General features: G+C 53.5%; 4 protein-coding genes across 4 annotated transcripts; 3 read left to right on the top strand and 1 right to left on the bottom strand.

Moving 5' to 3' along the window:
• The first annotated feature begins 1,010 nt into the window (after nt 1-1,010).
• On the top strand, nt 1,011-3,410 carry N656DRAFT_245095 (uncharacterized protein). Its single transcript, XM_064808995.1, has 6 exons — nt 1,011-1,570; nt 1,628-1,813; nt 1,874-1,928; nt 1,991-2,221; nt 2,282-3,076; nt 3,133-3,410. Exons 1-6 carry the CDS (start codon nt 1,343-1,345, stop codon nt 3,315-3,317), a joined length of 1,680 nt encoding a protein of 559 aa, XP_064673967.1. The 5' UTR covers nt 1,011-1,342; the 3' UTR covers nt 3,318-3,410.
• Nucleotides 3,411-5,868: 2,458 nt separating this feature from the next.
• On the bottom strand, nt 5,869-10,104 carry N656DRAFT_786766 (uncharacterized protein; the record flags this gene model as incomplete). The annotated part of the gene is made up of 6 exons (XM_064816553.1): nt 5,869-6,378; nt 6,437-7,933; nt 8,006-8,272; nt 8,332-9,158; nt 9,218-9,250; nt 9,318-10,104. The coding sequence occupies 6 exons, from the start codon at nt 10,102-10,104 to the stop codon at nt 5,869-5,871; spliced, it is 3,921 nt and encodes a 1,306-aa protein (XP_064673966.1).
• Nucleotides 10,105-14,132: 4,028 nt separating this feature from the next.
• On the top strand, nt 14,133-16,229 carry N656DRAFT_774642 (uncharacterized protein). Its single transcript, XM_064814306.1, has 4 exons — nt 14,133-14,248; nt 14,313-14,807; nt 14,881-15,118; nt 15,196-16,229. The coding sequence occupies exons 2-4, from the start codon at nt 14,372-14,374 to the stop codon at nt 15,731-15,733; spliced, it is 1,212 nt and encodes a 403-aa protein (XP_064673965.1). The 5' UTR covers nt 14,133-14,248; nt 14,313-14,371; the 3' UTR covers nt 15,734-16,229.
• A 1,174-nt stretch (nt 16,230-17,403) lies between these two features.
• Nucleotides 17,404-19,020, top strand: N656DRAFT_794709 (glycoside hydrolase family 7 protein; the record flags this gene model as incomplete). The annotated part of the gene is made up of 5 exons (XM_064817326.1): nt 17,404-17,556; nt 17,630-18,088; nt 18,157-18,361; nt 18,417-18,771; nt 18,831-19,020. 5 exons carry the CDS (start codon nt 17,404-17,406, stop codon nt 19,018-19,020), a joined length of 1,362 nt encoding a protein of 453 aa, XP_064673964.1.
• Nucleotides 19,021-19,666: the final 646 nt, after the last annotated feature.

The following is a 19,666-nucleotide window of genomic DNA, read 5'->3' as shown; positions in this document are numbered from 1 at the left end:
CAAGCTGGCGGTGGAGCATTGACCGTCGTTCGATCTGCTCGAACAATAATCCTTAGTCAAAGACCTAGGCCAGGTAGACGGAGACCAGCTGGCCGCTGGTGTTAAGCCTTCAAGGTAAGGTACCCTTTACCTCTGGATACTCGGAATGCGATGCTTGGCATCCACTCTGGCCGTCCCTGTGCATCGGTACCACCCTTGTCTCTGGACATTGCCTACCTGGACATTTTATTTGGGGCATGCTCTGCGTGCTTTCTCCCTCTGTAAGATGATCTGTCTCGTCAACAGACAGCATTGGACTTTTGCCTGATCTTGCCTGCATCGAGCTTTGTTCAGCAGCACGCGAAACCTTGGGCATTCAGGTATTGTACATACGTACATACATACAATCCCACAGTACGACGGCGCTGCAATCGCATTCAGTCAGGATCATCTGAACGGTACAGTGACTAGACCAGGCTTCCTTTTAAGTTTAATCCAGACCTCTGCATTGGAAGTTGAGAGAGGTCTGGGCCTGCTTGTTTCGGATGCATGCGAGCTGACAGATAGCGGAGGAGCAGTCCACACACCAAGTCACCAACCACATTGGAAGGCAGAGAGAGTCCCAAAACCCAGGGACCGATCGAGGCCCCCATCTAATTCCGCGCCGTCCAATTCAAGCAATTCCCTGTTCCGTGTAAGTGGCGTCTACCCAGCATCTTGCTGCATCGTCGTCGTGTTTTGGATCTGCTCATGCCGCTCATTCGTCCCATGTCATGTCTGTTGCTTCCCGCTCGCTTCACCATGTCACCAAGGGTCGCAGACTCTCACACCACCAAGAAGAATGCCATGTCAAGAAGAAATCTGGCTTCGAATTTGCCGTTGACCCACCCCTGACAGTCTATACAGTAGTCGTCTCTGCTCCGGCTTCCTGTCCTGTTCCGCGCCACAAAAATATCACAAGCATCACGACAGAGCTCGCTCCCTGGTTCCCTCCGCATCAATCGTGGAGCCCTGTCACACCACACCGCATCACACACCACACCAACTGTGGCAGTTGCACACAACACCCCAAAACTCGGAGAAGGTCGCAACATCAGACTGTTTCTGCACAGGACACTTGGATCTTTTGCAACACAAGCGGTTCAATCAATCTGAATAAAGAGTCGCGCCCGAACCACAAGATCGTGCTTGTCTGGGACGTCATCACTTTCCAGCCGGGGCCTAGCTCCAAAACAACGCGCACCTGGCTCGACAACTTGACTTGCCGGGGCTGTTGATCTCGGCCACTCAGCATCCTGGAAACGCTGAAGCTCACATCGTCCGATTCCCTCTGTCAAGCTGACGAGCTACCCGTTCAGCCTGGATGAAGCGAGAACTCGAGGCCATTTTTGGGGAGTTGGGTATCACCCAGTATCTCGATGCCTTTCTGGAGCAGGGATTCGACACATGGGAGACCATCTTGGACATTACCGAGTCTGACCTGTACGTGGGAAGAGTGCCTCGGCGTTTGTTGAGATGGGGGGCTTACGGTTATGCTGACCGGGTGAAATGTGGCAGCGATGCTCTGGGAGTGAAGCTGGGCCATCGACGGGTACGTGACCCTCTAGGCAGCCATGTAGTTCAATCTCACTGACAGACATGGTAAAAGAAACTACAACGGCGGATAGCAAACTCCCGCGGGGTCGCGCCTGAAGCGTCCCTGGTGTCTCCGACCCAGCCGAGCATCGAGGAGTTCAAATTTCAGGATGCATGCAGGGCTGAGGCTTCAAAGCCTGAAAGTCGAGAAACAGTCGGCGTCATTATCACGAAACGCAAGTACCGGCGGCATCCAAAGGTAGGTTTCGGCGCCCAGGCCGCACATGCTATTTGACTCACATGAGATGCTGTGGAATAGCCCGATCAAAATGCGCCGGAGCGGCCCCCGTCGGCTTACGTACTTTTCTCTAACAGTAAGATGGTGTTCCCCGTTTCCTAAGGGGCGAGACACTGACTTTCACCGTTTTGCTGAAAGAAATGCGCGACGATCTCAAAGGCCGTAATTTGACCTTCACCGAGATTGCCAAGCTTGTCGGAGAGAACTGGCAAAACCTCTCCCCTGCCGAGAAGGAACCATATGAATCGCAGGCACAGGCGATCAAGGACAAGTACTTGAGAGACCTCGCAGAGTACAAAAAGACGCCCGAGTACCAGAGATATATGGCTTATCTGCAGGAGTTCAAGGCCAAGCATGCCCCGTCACAAGGTACGTACGATGCCCGCACGTCTCTCATTGCATGCCCTCTGACAATCTTTGTTTCTGCAGACAAGGATGCCTCGAAAAGAGTGAGGCTTTCGGACTCGGGAAGCCAAAGTCGTGGCAGCCCCAGCGCAAATCCAACAAGGATGAGCAGGAGTGACAGTGGCACAAGCAGTCTCAAAGGAAGTGAGCCCCCGACCGAACGACAGCAGAGGCTTGACTCTACTGTTTCTTCAGGCGAGTCCCAGAACGCGGGTGCTTCTGTGGCCCCGCCCATGACAATTCCTTCCCCGGACGAGTCTATCGATTCCCCCGTCCTGAGCAACGGCGACCGCTCACCAGTTCCCACTGCGTATCTGAGGGATTTGTCTCGGCTAAGCGCCCCTTCAAGCTCCAGCCTAGGAGACGACCGGGGCAGGGAGCAGCAGAACATTCAGAGGCATCTTCCGTCCCTTTCTGATGTCTTCGATGAGCAGAACCGGTTGCTAGGAACCATGTCACCCTCTAGTGAATGCAACGGATTTCATTTCCCAGTGACCCATGCTAGCAATGCAGGACCTCCACTGGGCTACAACGGCATCAATTCGCGTGGGCCAACGTTCCGAACCGAACAGGCATCGCCGTCGATCTCATCGCAAAGCCCACAAAATCCGCCCTACAGCCATTCCCGGACGCCAGCTGACGGTTCGTTGCCCATCCACGCTCTACTGGCGTCGAGGCCGGAAGCTGCGTACAGACCGGAAGTCGCATATGAGCCCAGCCAGCCACCGCTTCACGCCCATGAGAGCTCCTTCCACGTGGAACAGAAACCGCTGCTGACGCACCAATCCCCGAACGGTGTGGGCTTCCCAACGGCCAATGGTGCGCACCTTTCAACCACTCTCAAATTCTGGAGCATCACTAACTGAGCGCCCAAGGTCATCACTCCCCCCTTTCAATCCCATACGGCCACCTGAGTGCTCCTTCCACGAGCTCCGGCTTCTATCCTCGATCCTCCTCGCCTTCTGCCAGGTTGCCCTATCAAGGGAAGCACAGTGCTAGTCTTGACGGGATGAGCGCCCTCCTCAAAGCGGGGGAGATAGTTGACCGCAGAGCTCAGTGACAATTACCTCGGACCAGCTCGCCATCAATGGCGTACTGACATGTATTGCTTACGCTTGCCGCAACCAAAGCCCATCCTGGTGCTTTTTGCCCACCCGTGGGCGACTTTCCTGGCTGCACCCCTTTCTCCCCCTTATTTTCCTTCAAAGATAGTTTCGCATCTCTGTTGCATTGGATACCCTTTAGCATGGCGGCTTTCCGCTTCGGATCTGGTCTCTACTGGTTTTCAAATATGGCGAATGGTTTGCATTTAAACGGCTGGCAATACTTTTCTTTTATTGTTGAGAAACTGTCCACCACAACTATCGCTGCAGCCGCAAGGCTGATGGTATTAGGCGTTTTTACTAGGTTTCGGAGCATATGAAGACGTTCGCATGGAGCTCACCTGCGACCGGGCGAGCAAACTACTAAGTACTGTTAGTTGTATGTACTACGAGTTAGACAGGAATAGCCTTCGTAGCTCAGCGAAGGGTCTTGATATGCCTTCCAGTAGTTAAGGCCCATCCCCCTTGGTCTTACCCACGCCACCTGTGGACGACAATGGCTTTTCAAGGCCAGGACCGCTCCCGGTGCACTCTGAGGAGTGCGGCTTCAAGAGCTATCCCAGTCAAGTTTTGTTAGATAGTACTAGTAGGTACTACTAGTAGTCCCAGCTTTATTTGCGTCCTGCTAGTACTGGTAGAAACAGTAGGACTAGGGTATACTGACGTCCCGCTGGGGAGAGGCATTCACTACTTGTTACTAGTACCTTAGATTCAAGTTCTCAATGAGTTCCTCTGTCAGTCTGGATACTCCAACATACTAGTACTTGCAAGCAGTTTAACATATAGTGCTTATTACCTGCTCGTACATACATGGCCAACTATACTAGTACAACCACTAGATCCTAGTAGAACTACTAGGTACTAGTAGTACTAGTGCTTGAAAACAGTTTAGTACATAGCGGGATTGGCCCGGCCCGGCCCGGCCGGACGGGGACAAGGCGGAGACAAGGGAGGATGACGGGAGGCATGCTCTGCTTATTCAGTGCACACCTTAACCTCGGCAAGCTTAAGGGAGGAAATCATCGGTCGCCGTAGTCATGCTCCGACGGTACGTGAGGTCATCGAAATGGCACCTGGGTACGGGTGTACATACGTGTGGTAGTGTTACGGTACCAACTGAACAGCAGGGATGATACGGGCACTTGGTACTAGTAGTAGTACCTAGTAGTGCGAGTGCTACCAGGACGAATATACAACCTACTGAGCCTAGGTACATACTGTATACGTGGTATGTGTGGTACCTGCCCTAGGGGGAGTGAGCATATACTAGTACTATAGGTACCTCCTTTGGCATTCCACGTGGAGGTATAGCACCGGTACTTGAGTGGTTAGGGACATGTCTGATTGGGCAAGAACTGTCTGTCTCTCTGTCAACCTGTCAGGTAGTAGGACTACTAGTGATACACAGCATACAAGACAAGGTCCAAGGTGCGTATACATTGTATACATGCTTTGTGTTGCTTGTGGTGTGAGTGTGTGTGACCCACGAAGACAACAGCACTCCCTATCTTCTCTTTCAGATGGGAGGATAGACGGCAACAGTATTATTTAACATGATAGTATCCAGGACCCATCACCTACTGTCAACAGCAGTAGTAGTCCTCGGATGGGTCGGCCGGATTGCCAAGGCAAATACAACCCCTTCCACCCTGAGCACCTGCGCACCCCTTACTAGTAGGCTTCTCGTCTCTACCAAGCCCACACACGGTTTAGATTCGTACATTGGCCCTGCAGCCACATGGTTGACCTTGCCTTTGAGTGCCAATACGCACGTGCCAATGCATCTTACCGAATGAACTACCACTTTTCCAACCCCCAACTCGACTACCAGTGAGTAAGTGACGCCATGTCCTAGTGGACAGCGCGTTGTTCGATTTACTTTTGCCCGTCTTCGGACAGGTGATCAGGTCTCATACAGTCAGTCCCTGAAAACGATCAACCGAGACATCATAAGCCTACGCACAAGGTGGCGGTGAAGCAACTTATATTGGCTTTTGCCTCATGGTAGGCTGTACGTGGATTCGATTTTGATTAAATCCGAACCTGCAAGACAGCAACGCCTTTCCTCCCAGCCAAGGCAAAGAAACAGAAAGGAAACAAACGACAAGAAACCGAAATCGAATGAAATCAAAACCACGATGCCTATGGTGCCGAGTTATAACCGTCCGGGGAGCAATAGCATGTCTCAACCAAGCCCGATGTAACCACCGGGAGCGGTAGCAAGATGAGAGAGTACTGGGGGACTGGGAAGTAGAGACGGAAAGCAGCAGCAGCAGTTGTAATAGGAAAAACATCTCTAACCAGATAAGTAGGTATCACATGCAACGACAGCGAGAAACCTCAGTGTGAGATGGCTCAAGAGACCAGAAAAGGCGTCATGACCAAACAAACCCTCAATTGCAAAGACCCAGAACCAAAAGCCCCAAACCAAGCGCAAAAAGCACATCGATGCTGAATGCAGAGTCCAGCCCGTCCGAGAGCAGCAAACCACACAGAAGTGACGGCCCGCTAGATTGTGCGGATGTTAGGTTCCGAGAGGCTGCTACGCGCCCTACTTAAAGGGTCGTCCTGATCCGCCGTTACGATGGATGGGCTCTCCAGGCCGCCCGAGAGGGCCTCGGCCACCGTGAAGCCACGCGAAGCCAGCGAAGGCCGGCTGGCCGCTGCCGATGCTGCTGCTGCCGCGGCGGCAGCGGCGGTCGCCGCTGTCTGGTGCTGATGGTACGCCGACAATGTCCCATTGTCTCGGCGGCCGCCCGTCGCCGCGTCGGCTGCGCGTGCGAGCTCGCGCTCCCGGTTTTTCTCAAGCAGCTGTCCACCAAGCGTGGCACATTTAAGGATGGTCTGAATGAGGTGGTTCTGCTGCAGCGGCTTGGAGAGGTATTCGTCCATCTGCGCCTGGATGCACTTCTCTCTATCACCCATCATTGCGTGCGCCGTCAGAGCGATGATGGGCGTCCTCTGGCTGCCGAGGCTACGCTCGTACTCGCGGATCTTGGCCGTGGCTTCGAAGCCGCCCTGTTTCAACTGTCAGTCACCTAAAGCAAAGGTTGGACACCTTTTTCTGGGAATCTACCATAATAGGCATCTGAACGTCCATCAAGATGACGTCAAACTTCTTCCTCTTCACCGCCTCGACCGCCTCTTCACCATTTCCTACCACTGTGACTACGTGGTGGTACTTTTCGAGAATCTTCACAGCAAGCCTTTGATTGACCGTGTTGTCTTCGGCCAGGAGGATCTCAAACGAGCGCGTGTTGTCCGCCAACGAAGGTGTGGCCCTATTCTCCAATGCCGGAACCATCCCGTTGCCGAGGTCAATCAGCTCGCACGGCGTTGTCATGTACGAAGTGATGCCCAAGTCGAGGCATGACTTCAGGGCCACGTGGACGACTGGTGCGAGGAGGACAATGGGGAGATACTTGAAGTCGTCCACTGAACGCAACCGTCGAGCATCCTCAATAGAATCGACGATGATGACGTCGTAGGGAGACGTTCCTTGTCCACGCACTTTCTCCAACGCCGGACTTCTCTCGGTGTCGACCACAATAGGGACCAGGCCCAAACGCTTCAACATGTTGACGATCTCGGCCCCAAATCCAGTCCTGCCCTTGTCGATGAAGAGCACCTGATGCCCCTTGTAAGGGTTCAGCTGCTTTGTAATCAGGGAGAGGTCGGCTTCAGCCAGGCGAACAACGCAGGTGAAGTAGAATTTGCTGCCTTTCCCGTACTCGCTCTTAACCCACACGTCACCGCCCATCAGATTGACCAGTCTTTTGGAAATAGATAGACCCAGTCCGGTACCGCCAAACTTGCGTGTCATGGAGCCGTCGGCCTGTTGGAATGTATCAAAGATAAGGTCCAACTTATCCGAGGGAATACCGATGCCCGTATCAGACACAACGAACTCGATCGCATACTCGTCCGGCCCTGGTTGCACTTGGGCCGCCTTCTGGATCGTGAGGCTAACCTCACCATGCTCGGTAAACTTGATGGCGTTGCCCACTAGGTTCAGGATGATTTGGCGCAACCTGAACGAATCGCCAACAACGTGGTCGGGCACGGAACTGTCGACGCGGTAGGTGAGGTCGAGGAATTTTTCGTTTGCCTTGACAGCGAGCGTCTTGAGCGCGTTGAAGACGGTGCCCCGCAACGTGTACGGTATCTCTTCAATAACCATTCTCCTGGCCTCAATCTTGGACAAGTCCAGAATGTCGTCAATGATGGTCAGCAAGCTGTTTGCCAGCGAGTTGACAATATTGAGCATTTCCCTTTGATACGATGTCAAGTCTGTGTCTAGCGTGAGCTGCGTCATTCCGATGATGCCGTTCATTGGTGTTCGAATCTCGTGCGACATGTTGGCGAGGAACTCGGATTTGGTTTTGTTGGCTAATTCGGCGGCTTCCCTGGCCTGCGTGTTCCTCTGGATACTGTCTCTAAGATTGTAGACCATCTGGTTGATCTTCTTTTTGAGTTCGTCCATCTCACCCGAGGCCTCTACTTCGACGAGCTTGGTGAAATCGCCGTCTGTGGCTGCGTTCGTGATATCACCGAATGCTCGCACTTGGGCGGTCTACCGGGCCATGTCAGTCTAAACATTTCAAACCAGGGAGACCAGGAACGCGGTCGCGATGGGGCAACTCACAAGGTTGTTCGCCATGGTGTTTACGTCCGTGGTGATCTCCTTCCATCTTCCTTTCAGGCCGGCGACATCAGCTTGACCTCCCATGATCCCATCAACGCCGACGTCCTTGGCCACCCTTTGCACCTCGTTGCAGAAGATGGACAGCCGGTCAACCATGTTATTGATTGTCTCTTTCAAGACCAGTATCTCGCCCTTGGCCTCGACATCAATCTTGCGGCTCATGTCGCCGTTGGCGATAGCCTGTGTGACGGTCGAGATTCCTCGCACCTGCAGAAGGTTTGTTAGTATGCTAACCTCTCCAGAAGAAGGGATGTGACGGAACGTACCTGCGATGTGAGGTTTCTCGCCATGGTGTTCACATTCTCAGTCAGATCTTTCCATTTGCCCTCAACATTGTCGACCTGGGCTTGGCCACCGAGGGTTCCATCTGTGCCGACTTCCCTGGCGACTTTGCTAACTTCAAACGCGAAGGTTCCAAGACGGTCAACCATGGTGTTGATGGTGTTCTTCAGATCCAGGATTTCGCCACGGACCTCGACCCCAATCTTTCTGGTGAGATCGCCTCTGGCGACAGCTGTTGTGACGGCGGCAATCTCACGCACTTGGGTGGTCAGGTTCATGGCCATGCCGTTGACATTCTCTGTGAGATCCCGCCATGTGCCTTCGACATCATGGACGGTAGCCTGGCCACCTAACCTTCCTTCGGTCCCGACTTCTCTGGCAATCTTGGTAACTTCACGCGCAAACTGTTGAAGCTGGTCCACCATGGAGTTGATGGTCTTCTTCAACTCGAATATCTCGCCCCGGCATTCAGCTTGCACTTTCTGAGTGAGGTCTCCCTTGGCGACGGCCGTGGTGACTTTGATGATGTCTCGCACTTGGGTGGTGAGGTTGTTGGCCATGGCATTCACGTTGACTGTTAGCTCGTTCCACATGCCCTGCACTCCCTCGACGTCGGCCTGGCCGCCAAGCATGCCTTCAGTCCCGACATCCCTAGCCACGCGTGTGACTTCGGCAGCAAATGTCCGGAGCTGATCCACCATGGTATTGATAGTCTGTTGGAGCTGAAGAATCTCACCCTTGGCAGGGCGTTCGATCTTCTGGGTAAGATCACCGTGAGCCACAGCTGTCGTGACCGATGCGATCTCGCGCACTGAGTTGCGGTGTGGTTAGCAGGGCAATATCTTCTCCCCTAAGTGGGATGCGGCCTACCTTGATCAGTGAGGTTTTGCGCCATGACATTCACTAAGAGCCAAGAATTAGTAACGGGCATTGGTAACGGTGGGCATGGGAGAACAGGGACGCATTGTACCATTATCAGTAAGTTCCTTCCATGTGCCGGCGACGCCCTCAATCTGAGCCTGGCCGCCTAGGATACCCTCCGTTCCGACTTCACGCGCGACACGAGACACCTCGCTCGAAAAGACCTGCAACTGGTCCATCATGGTATTGATGGTGCGCTTAAACGTCGTAATCTCAGGGTCCATCTCAACGCTGTTCATGCGGACCTTTTTGGAAAGGTCGCCACGCGCAACAGCCGTGACGATCTCGCCAATTTCTCGCAACGCCTTTTGGAAAGCCTCGTTCGCTTTTTGATGCTTCCATAACTCACGCTCCAGGGTTGCAACCCGCTCCTGCTCAAGCATTGCGAGGGTCTTCTCCTGGAGCTGCTTCTGCTCGAGTAGCTGCGCATTAACGCCGGCTAGCTCCTGGCGTTGGTTGTCAAGGAGTTTCGATTGTCCGTCGACGTGTTCGCGCAGGCCCTCGAGTGCTTCGTCAATGAACCCGTTGTGGGGCAGAACGGGCGGACATACGGGTATTTGGGGCCTGCCATCTTGGGCGAACACTAAGTCGCTTGTCTCATTTGGCGTGTCGGGGAAGACAGTTGCGGTTGTCGAGTTTGCCCTGGTCTCGAGTTGCCGCACCCGGTGGGCAAGCGCAGCAAGCTCACGCTCTAGGCTCGCCTTGTCGGGACTATCGGGCCCTGGAAGCTTGACCTCAAGGAAGGAATCAACAGACGTCCCTGGGAGTGTCGTCGGGTCGACGGCGAGGGATTTGACGAAAGCAGCGACGGCGGCTAGCGAAGGATCGCCGCTCATGGTGGCGGCAATGGACGGCGTCGACGCCGCACCGAAATGATGATGAACCCGGCAAAGGCAACAGAACAAGGCTAACTCCAACGATGTTTGACAAGGTTAGAGCTGTTGTTGCCGGTCGGCGGCGTACTAGAGCCTTTGGCGCGGGAAACGGGCCCTCATGCGGAAAGCTCACGTTCTCCTCTCCCGCTCTCCCGTTCGGTCAAGATTTTGGAGCCGCCAATTGATAAGGGTTGTTGTGCGTGTTGGAGAAAGGTTCAGATGCTCCGAGAGGCGCTCTGTGGGCGGGTCGCGATGGGGTCAACTACCTAGTTATCGGCTAACTCGGTGGGAGAGGGGGCGGCTGGGACGCAAAACGCAGCCTTTTCGGGCTAGAGGCCAAGCAAACCGCCAAGTCGCACAGAGCACATTTGGTATCCGCAAAATCCACACCTAAGCGGAGGCGAAGCATAAGCTTTGTTCGCCCCCTTGTCGTCGTCGCGCCTGAATTTGTTGCGGACGTGTCGAACTGAGTGAGGAGTGGGAAGGAAAAGCCAGGCTCGCTGCTGAAGGTATGCACGACTGGCAACTGCTGTGCGAGGCAGCAAAGGCAGGGAGGGAGGAGAATGGGAAGTCTGGGGGCCCGGTCCGCCCGCCGGGGAAGGCAAGATCGTCACTCCAGCGGCAGCCTGCCAATTGGACTGCGCTGCACCATCCACCCCTTTTGGTGCCTAGCGGTGTCTTTGTGGCTCAAGGTTATGTACATACCTGAGTACTGTGTCAACTATCCTTAGTTGTATTCAGTTTTTCAGTAACTAGAGTTATCCACAGCGGGCAACTCTTACACTTAAAATTCTGTTCTCTTGTCTTCTTCCCATTTCAATCGAAATCTGTTCTAGCCTGGCTGCCAGATGCAGGGACCGCAGATTTTGGGAAGGGAAAAGGCTGCTGCACTGATCGCTACTGACTCGTAGCATTGGTTACAGGTATGGTGGGGGCAACCCAAAACCCTAGACTATTCGGCGTCTTCGCCAGATAGTTTTCACTTCCATTAGATTACTCCGTACCTAAACCATCATTTTTCCCCAGGGTCTACTTCGTACACCAACACTATGTACATACACTCAGTATCGACTGGCAGATTGGATCGGTGAACCAGACTGCCTCAAACCCTATGGGTAAGTGTAAGTCAAGCAAGCAGATCTTCGAGTACAGCATTCGGAGCGCATGCACAAATGCTGCCGCTCGTTCCCGTTTCCCCGCTTTACGAGGCGGCATGCAGTTTCCAAACGCCCAACAGAAATGGTCCCTCACTTGCCCAATGCTCGCCGAGCTCATCGCCTGCAAACGCCACTGCGGGGCTTGATAGTTAACTCTACAGTGTACCTCCGTAGGCTCTAAGCGCACTCTCCCGAAGCTGTTGCAAGACAGCAGCGTGGTGTAACGAAAAGCAGACATGTCTAATTGATCATTTCCCTTTGTAGCCTGCGAGGGACTTTACCCCACAGCCTCTGATCGGTTTCGGGACTCTGGTCGATATCAAAATTTTATCTACCGTACTTTATTGACGGCCGGGGACTGGGCCATGGTCAGGCAAAGTTCAATCAGGTATGTTCACACCCTCGGAAGGCGGCACTGATACAGACTAGTTTCTAGATTCCAACCCAATCCTACAGTATCCCAATCCTTTATTCGACAACACAGCAGGTCACACCATCCAGTTCCTCTCCAGCCAACCAGTCCGGCCAGTGTATTGACGAGAGCGCCCGGAAAGCCAGGCGCAGGAAGCGGATGTGCGTTCATTCTCCACCCGTGATTCCTCGCAACCAATGCCTGTGGAGGTATGGCCCCATCTGTACGGAGTATCCCCGGGTCTAACTCTGGGCAGTTGAAGCTCGGCTCATCGGCTGCCAGCCGCAGGATGCACAAGAGGATTGGAGTCATTGGACGGACACTTCACCGCACAGTGCAACCTGGGACCTCGTGGCACCGATATGGAATTTCCTCCCGCCCTCGCGATATACTGCACCATGGATTCGATGATCGGCAGCAAAGGCCCAGATGCTGTTGAAGAGGCCTTTACATTGGACAAGACGTGCCCGGGGACGTGTCAGCTCTTTCCACTTGTAGTTCTCCCTACGTGTCCAAACTGCTGTGTAGTCCCTATAAGTCAGGGCACATGGCGAGCTAACGGTTGTTGTCGCAGACAAGCCACATACGTCACCTACTAGAACTGTTCCCGCCCGCCAAGGTGAGGCACGCCTCCTTCCATAGCTCTACTGTAGCTCTACTTCGCAGTACAGTACAGTAACACGAAAAGATCAGGCCGCCTATCTACTACAAATGGAGTGCCTATCCGTATGCCGTTCACGACATCGTCAATAGCCCCCAGTTTGACATGTAAAGGAATATATGGCTGTAGGCGATGCTTAGAGATACCTATACTAGGTAAATGTCGCCGGGATAGCCTCGTTTTCCCGCCTCCGTCCAGGACCGCCAGGGGCATGGTGGGAGTTGTCAATGAGAAAACAATCCCAAGGTTCAGATGATGCCCCTTTTTCCCCTGGTAATGGCCGCGTTCTTCGGCTCACTGCTTTGACTTTAACTACATACTAGCTGGTTTACAGTATAACTACACGCAAATCCTGGAAGCGAACCAATCCAGACATAAACTTACCAAAGGCAAACCGATGACACTGACGGGGACGGTGCCCTGCAATGCCCACCCCTTTCCTCTCGTGTTCTGAACCTGCTAACAAGCTTATCCTGGAGAATCGCTCGATTGTACGGGATAGAACCCCTTTCCCGACGTCGCCCTTTCCGCCTTGCTTAGGCGGAGACTCCGTTTTTTCCTCTGTTTTTGCTCTGAACCGGGTAATCCCGTCTGCGCACTGTATTTGCCACCCTCTACACGTGTCACGGTGCTTTTTCTTTCGGCTACCCCGTCTCCAGTCCACAGTCCACGATGAAGAGGAGTTGGAACCAACGGCTGCAGGACCCTGAAAAAGCGGACCCACTGTAGGCGACGACGATCTTCACCCTGGATCTTTAACAAAGCCCCTCAGAGCTCAAAACCTCATGGTGATTGGCGTGTTGGGACGTTTTACGTTCTGATGAAAGGAACAAGAGCGACATCAACGTGAAGTCATGTTGGTGTTAGGACATGACTGTGGAAAGAAACAAAGACTAGTAGGAGAGCATTACCCCTTTATTACCCCTTTTCTTTCTTGCCCATTGGCATACATACTCTCATACTGTGAGGCCGCCAGTTTAGCGATGAATCACATTCAGACATTTCTTCTCAGATAATAGCCCACAGACAGTGTCTGGGCTAAATGACCTGGCCATGCAATCGAGTGATGGAGTGGATGTCAAGTCAGGCAAGACATATACACAGTTGCCTATCTGCACCTTTCTCACATCCTGAAAACCTCTGTCCAGGAAAGAGTCTACATGAAACTGGATTCAACCTGGCATCAAGGCCATTCCTCGATTTTGCTTCTTACTGGATGAACTTGTTTGGTGTCGTGCCTTTATTTGTCCTCATACCTTGCAGACAACAATAGAGGAGTGAGGAGGTAGTATACGGCAGGCAACAACCTATTGATAGTTCATTCGGGGGCAAAGCAAACACCGGTTTGTTCAAAAGCAGCCGATGTTTTCATCTATATGAGATGAGTGAGGCTGCAACATAGGAAGGAGGCAATGGGATCCCTGGCAGGGCAAGCATCTCTTTCCATCGTGCTACTGGCGAATCGCTGACCCCTTGTGACTGGCGACGTGAGTTTCTCTGGGCAAGTGAGTGCAAAGGGAACAAAAAGCCATGCTTCTCGTGTGTGAGAATAACGGTTGAAGGTTAGGAGAGTCGGGTATCCTTAATGGGTCGACAAGAAATGGACCGAGGCCAGTGACCAAGTGGTTGCTTTGTTTTGGCCAAACAAACGGCTTATCATAGGTACCTGAATGCGCTATGACGCCACGCGGTATCCGAGGTACCTGCCTTCCTGCGCTCGATAAGCAATACCTAACCGACTGAGCGACTTGAGCGAACTTTACCAAACCCTCATTCCCTTTCAGCTTTCCATACCAACTGCTGACCACCGCTGACCACCGCTGAATCGACGCTTGTTGGGCGTGTAATGAATTTGTGAACGAATGTCGATGACTGGTAGACTACTACCAATGATGCTCCCTCCTTATCCTGCTCTACCGACTGCTGACCGTCGCCTCAGGGACCGTTGCTGGCAGAGACAAGGAGTGAACAATTAGGGAAGCCATTAGGTTGGCAACAATGTGTTTCAACCTCAACTGGCGCTGGTTTGAGTGCCCTTTTCGATCTTCTTCCCCCCAATCATCACCTGCAGTACAACCGCAAACCACAGCAACAGAGGAACAATCAACAGGAAATCTTCAAGTTCCCGCAACGATGGCTTCTACCGGTGGCCGAGTGCAGGATCCTTGGGACGCAGAATTCATTGCCCTGCGCAACTGGGCACAAGGGGATGACGGGGTTACACTCACCAGATCGCCACAGCTCGGAGCTGAACGCTATCGCGTCAAACTGACCGTCAACGCAAACCATAACAATGACATCGAAGAGAGACTTATTCCTATTATCCACGGGAGCGACGCTGTCAGGGAGATGGATCTCGAGCTGCTATCTGGCTGGTGGCACTGGCCTGAGTTCACAATACTTGGAAACGGGCGTGGCCACAAACTGAAGACCTGTGAGTGGCAAGCAAGCTTGTCAACAAACATACTACCTAGGTGTACTGACTGTTTGCTCTCACTGGCTTGTAGGCTATTTGCGATTCTTTGGCGACTATAAGTGCAGTACTGGCCTGGTGGCTCATCAGTACATCTTCCAGTTCTGGACACTGGAGTCTCTCACTATCGAGAACCACCCCGAGATGGTGGAGGACTTTGAGCCGTTGGACTTTGAGTTGTCCAAGGTCGGCCGCCCAATCACCCAAGGGGCTAGCAAGTTGAAAACCCTCCGTGTATCGGGTGTAGATATAATGACACTGATGCCTGCTCTGTAAGTAATCGCCTCTTACTCCCGGGACACAACTAGGGAGGGATGCACTGGCAGCATATGACTGACATTGTTGACAGCGCTTTCTCCTGGCGGTGCCTGGAGACACTGCAACTGGAGTTCACCGCTCCAGGTGCGAACGCCCTGATCAGAAGCTACATGCAACGTGGCACGGCCGAGCTGCTCGACGAGGCCTTCAAAGTGCTCTTTGACAAGCTGCGCCACCTAACCTTTTACCACCATTATCTGAACGAGTACCGTTGGGGAAAATTTAAGGCTCTTGAGACGCTGCGCGTCCATCAGGACCATATATTTCCGACCTACCGCCCGGTTTCGATTGCGCCGCAGAACACACTGCTCCCTTCGAGCCTTCGCCACCTTACGATTCACGGCTGCCAGTTCGCCGAGAAAAAGCAGGGCGATGCCAGCAGCCTGGAAGAGTTGCTCCTTTTCCTGGCAGAGGAACTGTTATATGATAACTCGGTTTCCCTGGAGAAGATTACGCTGGTCCTCGCAGGCGATTCGCTGCCGGTTCCTGGGGCAGTTGTGGAGGCGCTCAAGGGATCGCGGATCCAAGTGGTCATTGTCCCGGCCGGGACCGAACCCGGTGCTTTCTGAGCGAGTGCGATTCCAGACAGAGCCCAATTGAACTCGAAGAAAGGAAGGATGCCCGTAGGCTCTACATCCTGAAAAGAGACTTGGTGAGTCGGTACAAGGAAAGGCTACCCGTAGTGATCAGCGCTATGGCAATCAAGCGAATTACAAGGAGGGAGCAATTGTTGATGGGCCACACCACGTTGTCGGAGATCGGCCAGCTGATTGAGTATCGACGAGCGGAAGTCTCTACTGGGCACCAAGCACGGCTTTGACAACTCGTTCTAAAACGAGAACAAAGTCGACATGGCTGGTGGACAGTGGAGGCCGGGTGAATACGAGGAGGTGCCGAACGACGAATAGGACTTACGCCAACAAGGCCTGGAAAAGGTTCCCGCGTGTTATCACGACTTCCTGGGTGTGTTTAGCAATGCCTTAGGTACTAGTAGTCGGACGCAATGCCACCATATCGTCAGCACGTCGACCATAAGATCGAGCTCCGGCCAGAGGCACAGCCGGGAGATCTGGGCTACAGTCCTCTGTACAAGAAGTCTTTGGATGGACATTATAATGTGTAAAAAGGGTCCTACGTCTCGTCGATCATGTGAAATGAGGTCCTGTACAATCGGGTAGGTACTGACCCAGGACAGCTGAAGATGGGCTGCGTCGAACTGTGGTGACCACAGACGGTGGCCAGCATATGCCACTAAAAGTCTTTCTAGAATGTACCTTTGTCTGCTGGGAGCTCTGTTAAGAGGGGTAGTCGAGAGGATGATTTTTACGTACAAAATTTCGGGGGTCACTAACAGCGGTCATGGCATCTCGAAGTACATGCAGTACCTGTCCGCAACAAAGTTCCGTGGTCCCAACAAGGTCTTGAGTGGAAGGCGCAATGTAGAGGGTCACCTACCTAAGTAAAGGCAAAGGTAGACGTCATTGCAAATCATCGGCCCTGCATTGAGCATCTGTTCTATATCTGACAGTGACAGTGATAATAATCGCGGCTGATGCGTAAACCCAGGAAACCAGAAGATTGCCTTCCCTTTCCAGCGTGGGATGTGGTGCATGAGATGCTTGTTTGCCCGCGGAGTCTTGTTTCAGATGTTAATGAGCATCATATTGGCAGCCTCGATGCAGATCCGATGTTATTAACCGGCCGCTTCGGTGTGTGGCCTCCGACCGCTTTGCAATCTGGCTATATTGTCCACGCAACCAGAGCCGCAATGCTGGGTGAGATAGCCAGGATCATGGTAGATCATGGTTCCTCATCCACCCATTAAGTTGAGCCATTGGCAATGAGGATCAATGCTTGTACGGCTTGCTGTACTTAGATATGTCGAGTCGGCGACTGGATATCGGGAGATCGTCCCGCTTGGAGTCCGGCGCGTTACCTTGAGAGCATAAGCGACGGGGGTGATCTCAACGGCACCTTATTGCTACGGGACCGAGGGTCCATCAACACCCTTGTGCCTGCTATTCCATAGCCTCCGAGTTTATGGACGGACATCTGACTCGGCCAAAGCAGGCCAGGATGACATGGCACGCTCTAGGAACCTCAACTATAAAAGGGGGCGAAGTCCCCGATACTTCCACAGCAGTCAGAAGTGAGAAGCATCTGCAGTGTCCGCTCAGTCAACCCTCCTGCTGATCCTTTCTCCTTCCTGATCGCACCCGACGTGGCCAACGCCGTCGCAATGTATCGGACAGCCGTAGCACTGTCGTTCGCCACCTTGGTCCTTGGCCAGCAGGTGGGAACCTACACGGCAGAAACACATCCTTCCCTCCCCATCGAGGTCTGCACAGCGCCTGGGTCTTGCACCAAGGAGAACACGGCTGTGGTGCTTGATGTTAGTGCCATGGACTGAGTCCACAATGCAAAAGATCACCACAACTGACTCAGGGGCGTCCTCCTCATAACAGGCCAACTGGCGATGGACACACGTCACGACGGGCTATACCAACTGCTACACAGGCAATGCCTGGAATGACACGGCGTGCCCGGATGGCAAGACGTGCGCTGCCAACTGCGCCGTCGACGGTGCCGACTACGCCAAGACGTACGGCATCACAACCCCTGAGCCCGGGGCGCTCAAGCTACAGTTCGTCACCAAGAACGACAATGGCCAGAATGTTGGGTCGCGCGTCTACCTGATGGCGAGCGACGACAAGTACCGCCTCTTCAACCTCCTCAACAAGGAGTTCACCTTCAATGTCGACGTCTCCAAGGTACCGTGCGGTGTCAACGGGGCCGTCTACTTTAGCGAGATGGACGAGGACGGCGGCATGTCCCGCTTCCCCGGCAACAAGGCCGGCGCCAAGTATGGCACGGGCTACTGTGACAGCCAGTGTCCGGGGGATATCAAGTTCATCAACGGCGAGGTGCGCTGACCCCTTCCTGCGTGTTCGCCTGATACGGGACGGTATTGACTTAGAGTGCATGTAAACAGGCCAATGTTGAGGGCTGGGGTGGCGCGGATGGCAACTCAGGGGCAGGCAAGTACGGCACGTGCTGTGCCGAGATGGATATTTGGGAGGCCAACCTCGATGCCACGGCCTACACACCCCATCCGTGCAAAGTCTTTGAACAGACCAGATGCGAGGGAGTGGACTGTGGTACTGGCAGTGATCGATACGCCGGCCTCTGTGATAAGGGTGAGTGTCGCCATGGCCTAGAGAAAAAGTGGGAGGTAGAAGCTGACGAGCCTAGATGGCTGTGACTTCAACAGCTTTAGGCTGGGCAACAAGGAGTTTTATGGCCCCTCCAAGACGGTCGACACGTCCAAGCCCTTCACCATCGTGACGCAGTTCATCACCGATGACGGCACTGATACTGGCACGCTGAAGAGCATCCATCGCTTCTACGTCCAAGATGGCAAGGTCATTCCCAACTCGGAAGTGGTTGTGGAGGGCGTCGATGCTGTCAACCACATCAGCGATGGCTTCTGCGAGCAGCAAAAGACAGCCTTTGGCGACAACAACTACTTTGCCACGGTCGGCGGCATGGCGGCCATGGGCAAGTCCCTAACCAAGATGGTGCTGGTGCTGAGCATCTGGGACGACCAGTAAGGCAACCCGTCGCCCTCCAGCATGAGTATGGTGTGACTGACATCTATGTCCCCAGTGCCGTCTCCATGAATTGGCTCGACAGCAACTACCCTACCGACGCTGACCCGAGCAAGCCGGGAGTGGCCCGTGGCCGTTGCGATCCTGAGGCTGGCCTCCCTGCGACGGTCGAGAAGGAACACCCTGACGCCTATGTCATTTACTCAAACATCAAGCTCGGCGCCATCAACTCGACGTTCACGGCCTAGGGTGTCACTGGCTTTGCCGTTTGCATCATTAGAACCGGGACCTGAAGGCAGGATAGAGAGGTGCATTTCCTAGATCTGGATTACCTTGCAAACAGATTGTACATACATAGACAAATATGTCGATATCAACCGGAAATCAGGCATGATAAAATGATTGTCAGAATCCATGATAACGCAAATGCACTCTCTGGAGTCAAACTTTCTGGGGCCGCCGACAGCCTCGTTGGCAATGATCCTGCAGCAGCCGACACTGCAATCTGGAAGACAGCGAGTCGGGTTTGACATGGGACTTCGGGCAGAAGCGGAGAGCGACTAAGGTACCTAGCAGAAAGGATCTGTATGCAGGTCAGGATGCGGAAGTAATTGGGACGAAAAGGCAGCGATAATGCCGTCGACGGCCGACACGTGGAGTCGAGCGAGTTGAGCGAAGAGTGAAGAGTGAAGGCGGCGAGGGCGGGTACTGTCGCCCGACATGTCGGCAGTCTATTTGGCTCGCATAAAATCATTTACACTGCATAATACACCGTAGATGATACGGATACACAGAGAGAACTCTGACAGGTAACAGAAAGGTTGTGTTGCAACTTGCCAGACCTCACCTGCAAGTTGAGATGGCAGCAGTGAGCCATGATTCGATGAAGTTGGT

Source organism: Canariomyces notabilis (genome assembly GCF_033297395.1).
Source record: "Canariomyces notabilis strain CBS 508.74 unplaced genomic scaffold N656scaffold_2, whole genome shotgun sequence".
Taxonomy (NCBI): domain Eukaryota; kingdom Fungi; phylum Ascomycota; class Sordariomycetes; order Sordariales; family Chaetomiaceae; genus Canariomyces; species Canariomyces notabilis.
Note: the sequence above shows the minus strand (reverse complement) of the source record. Positions and strands in the feature narration are given on the sequence as shown.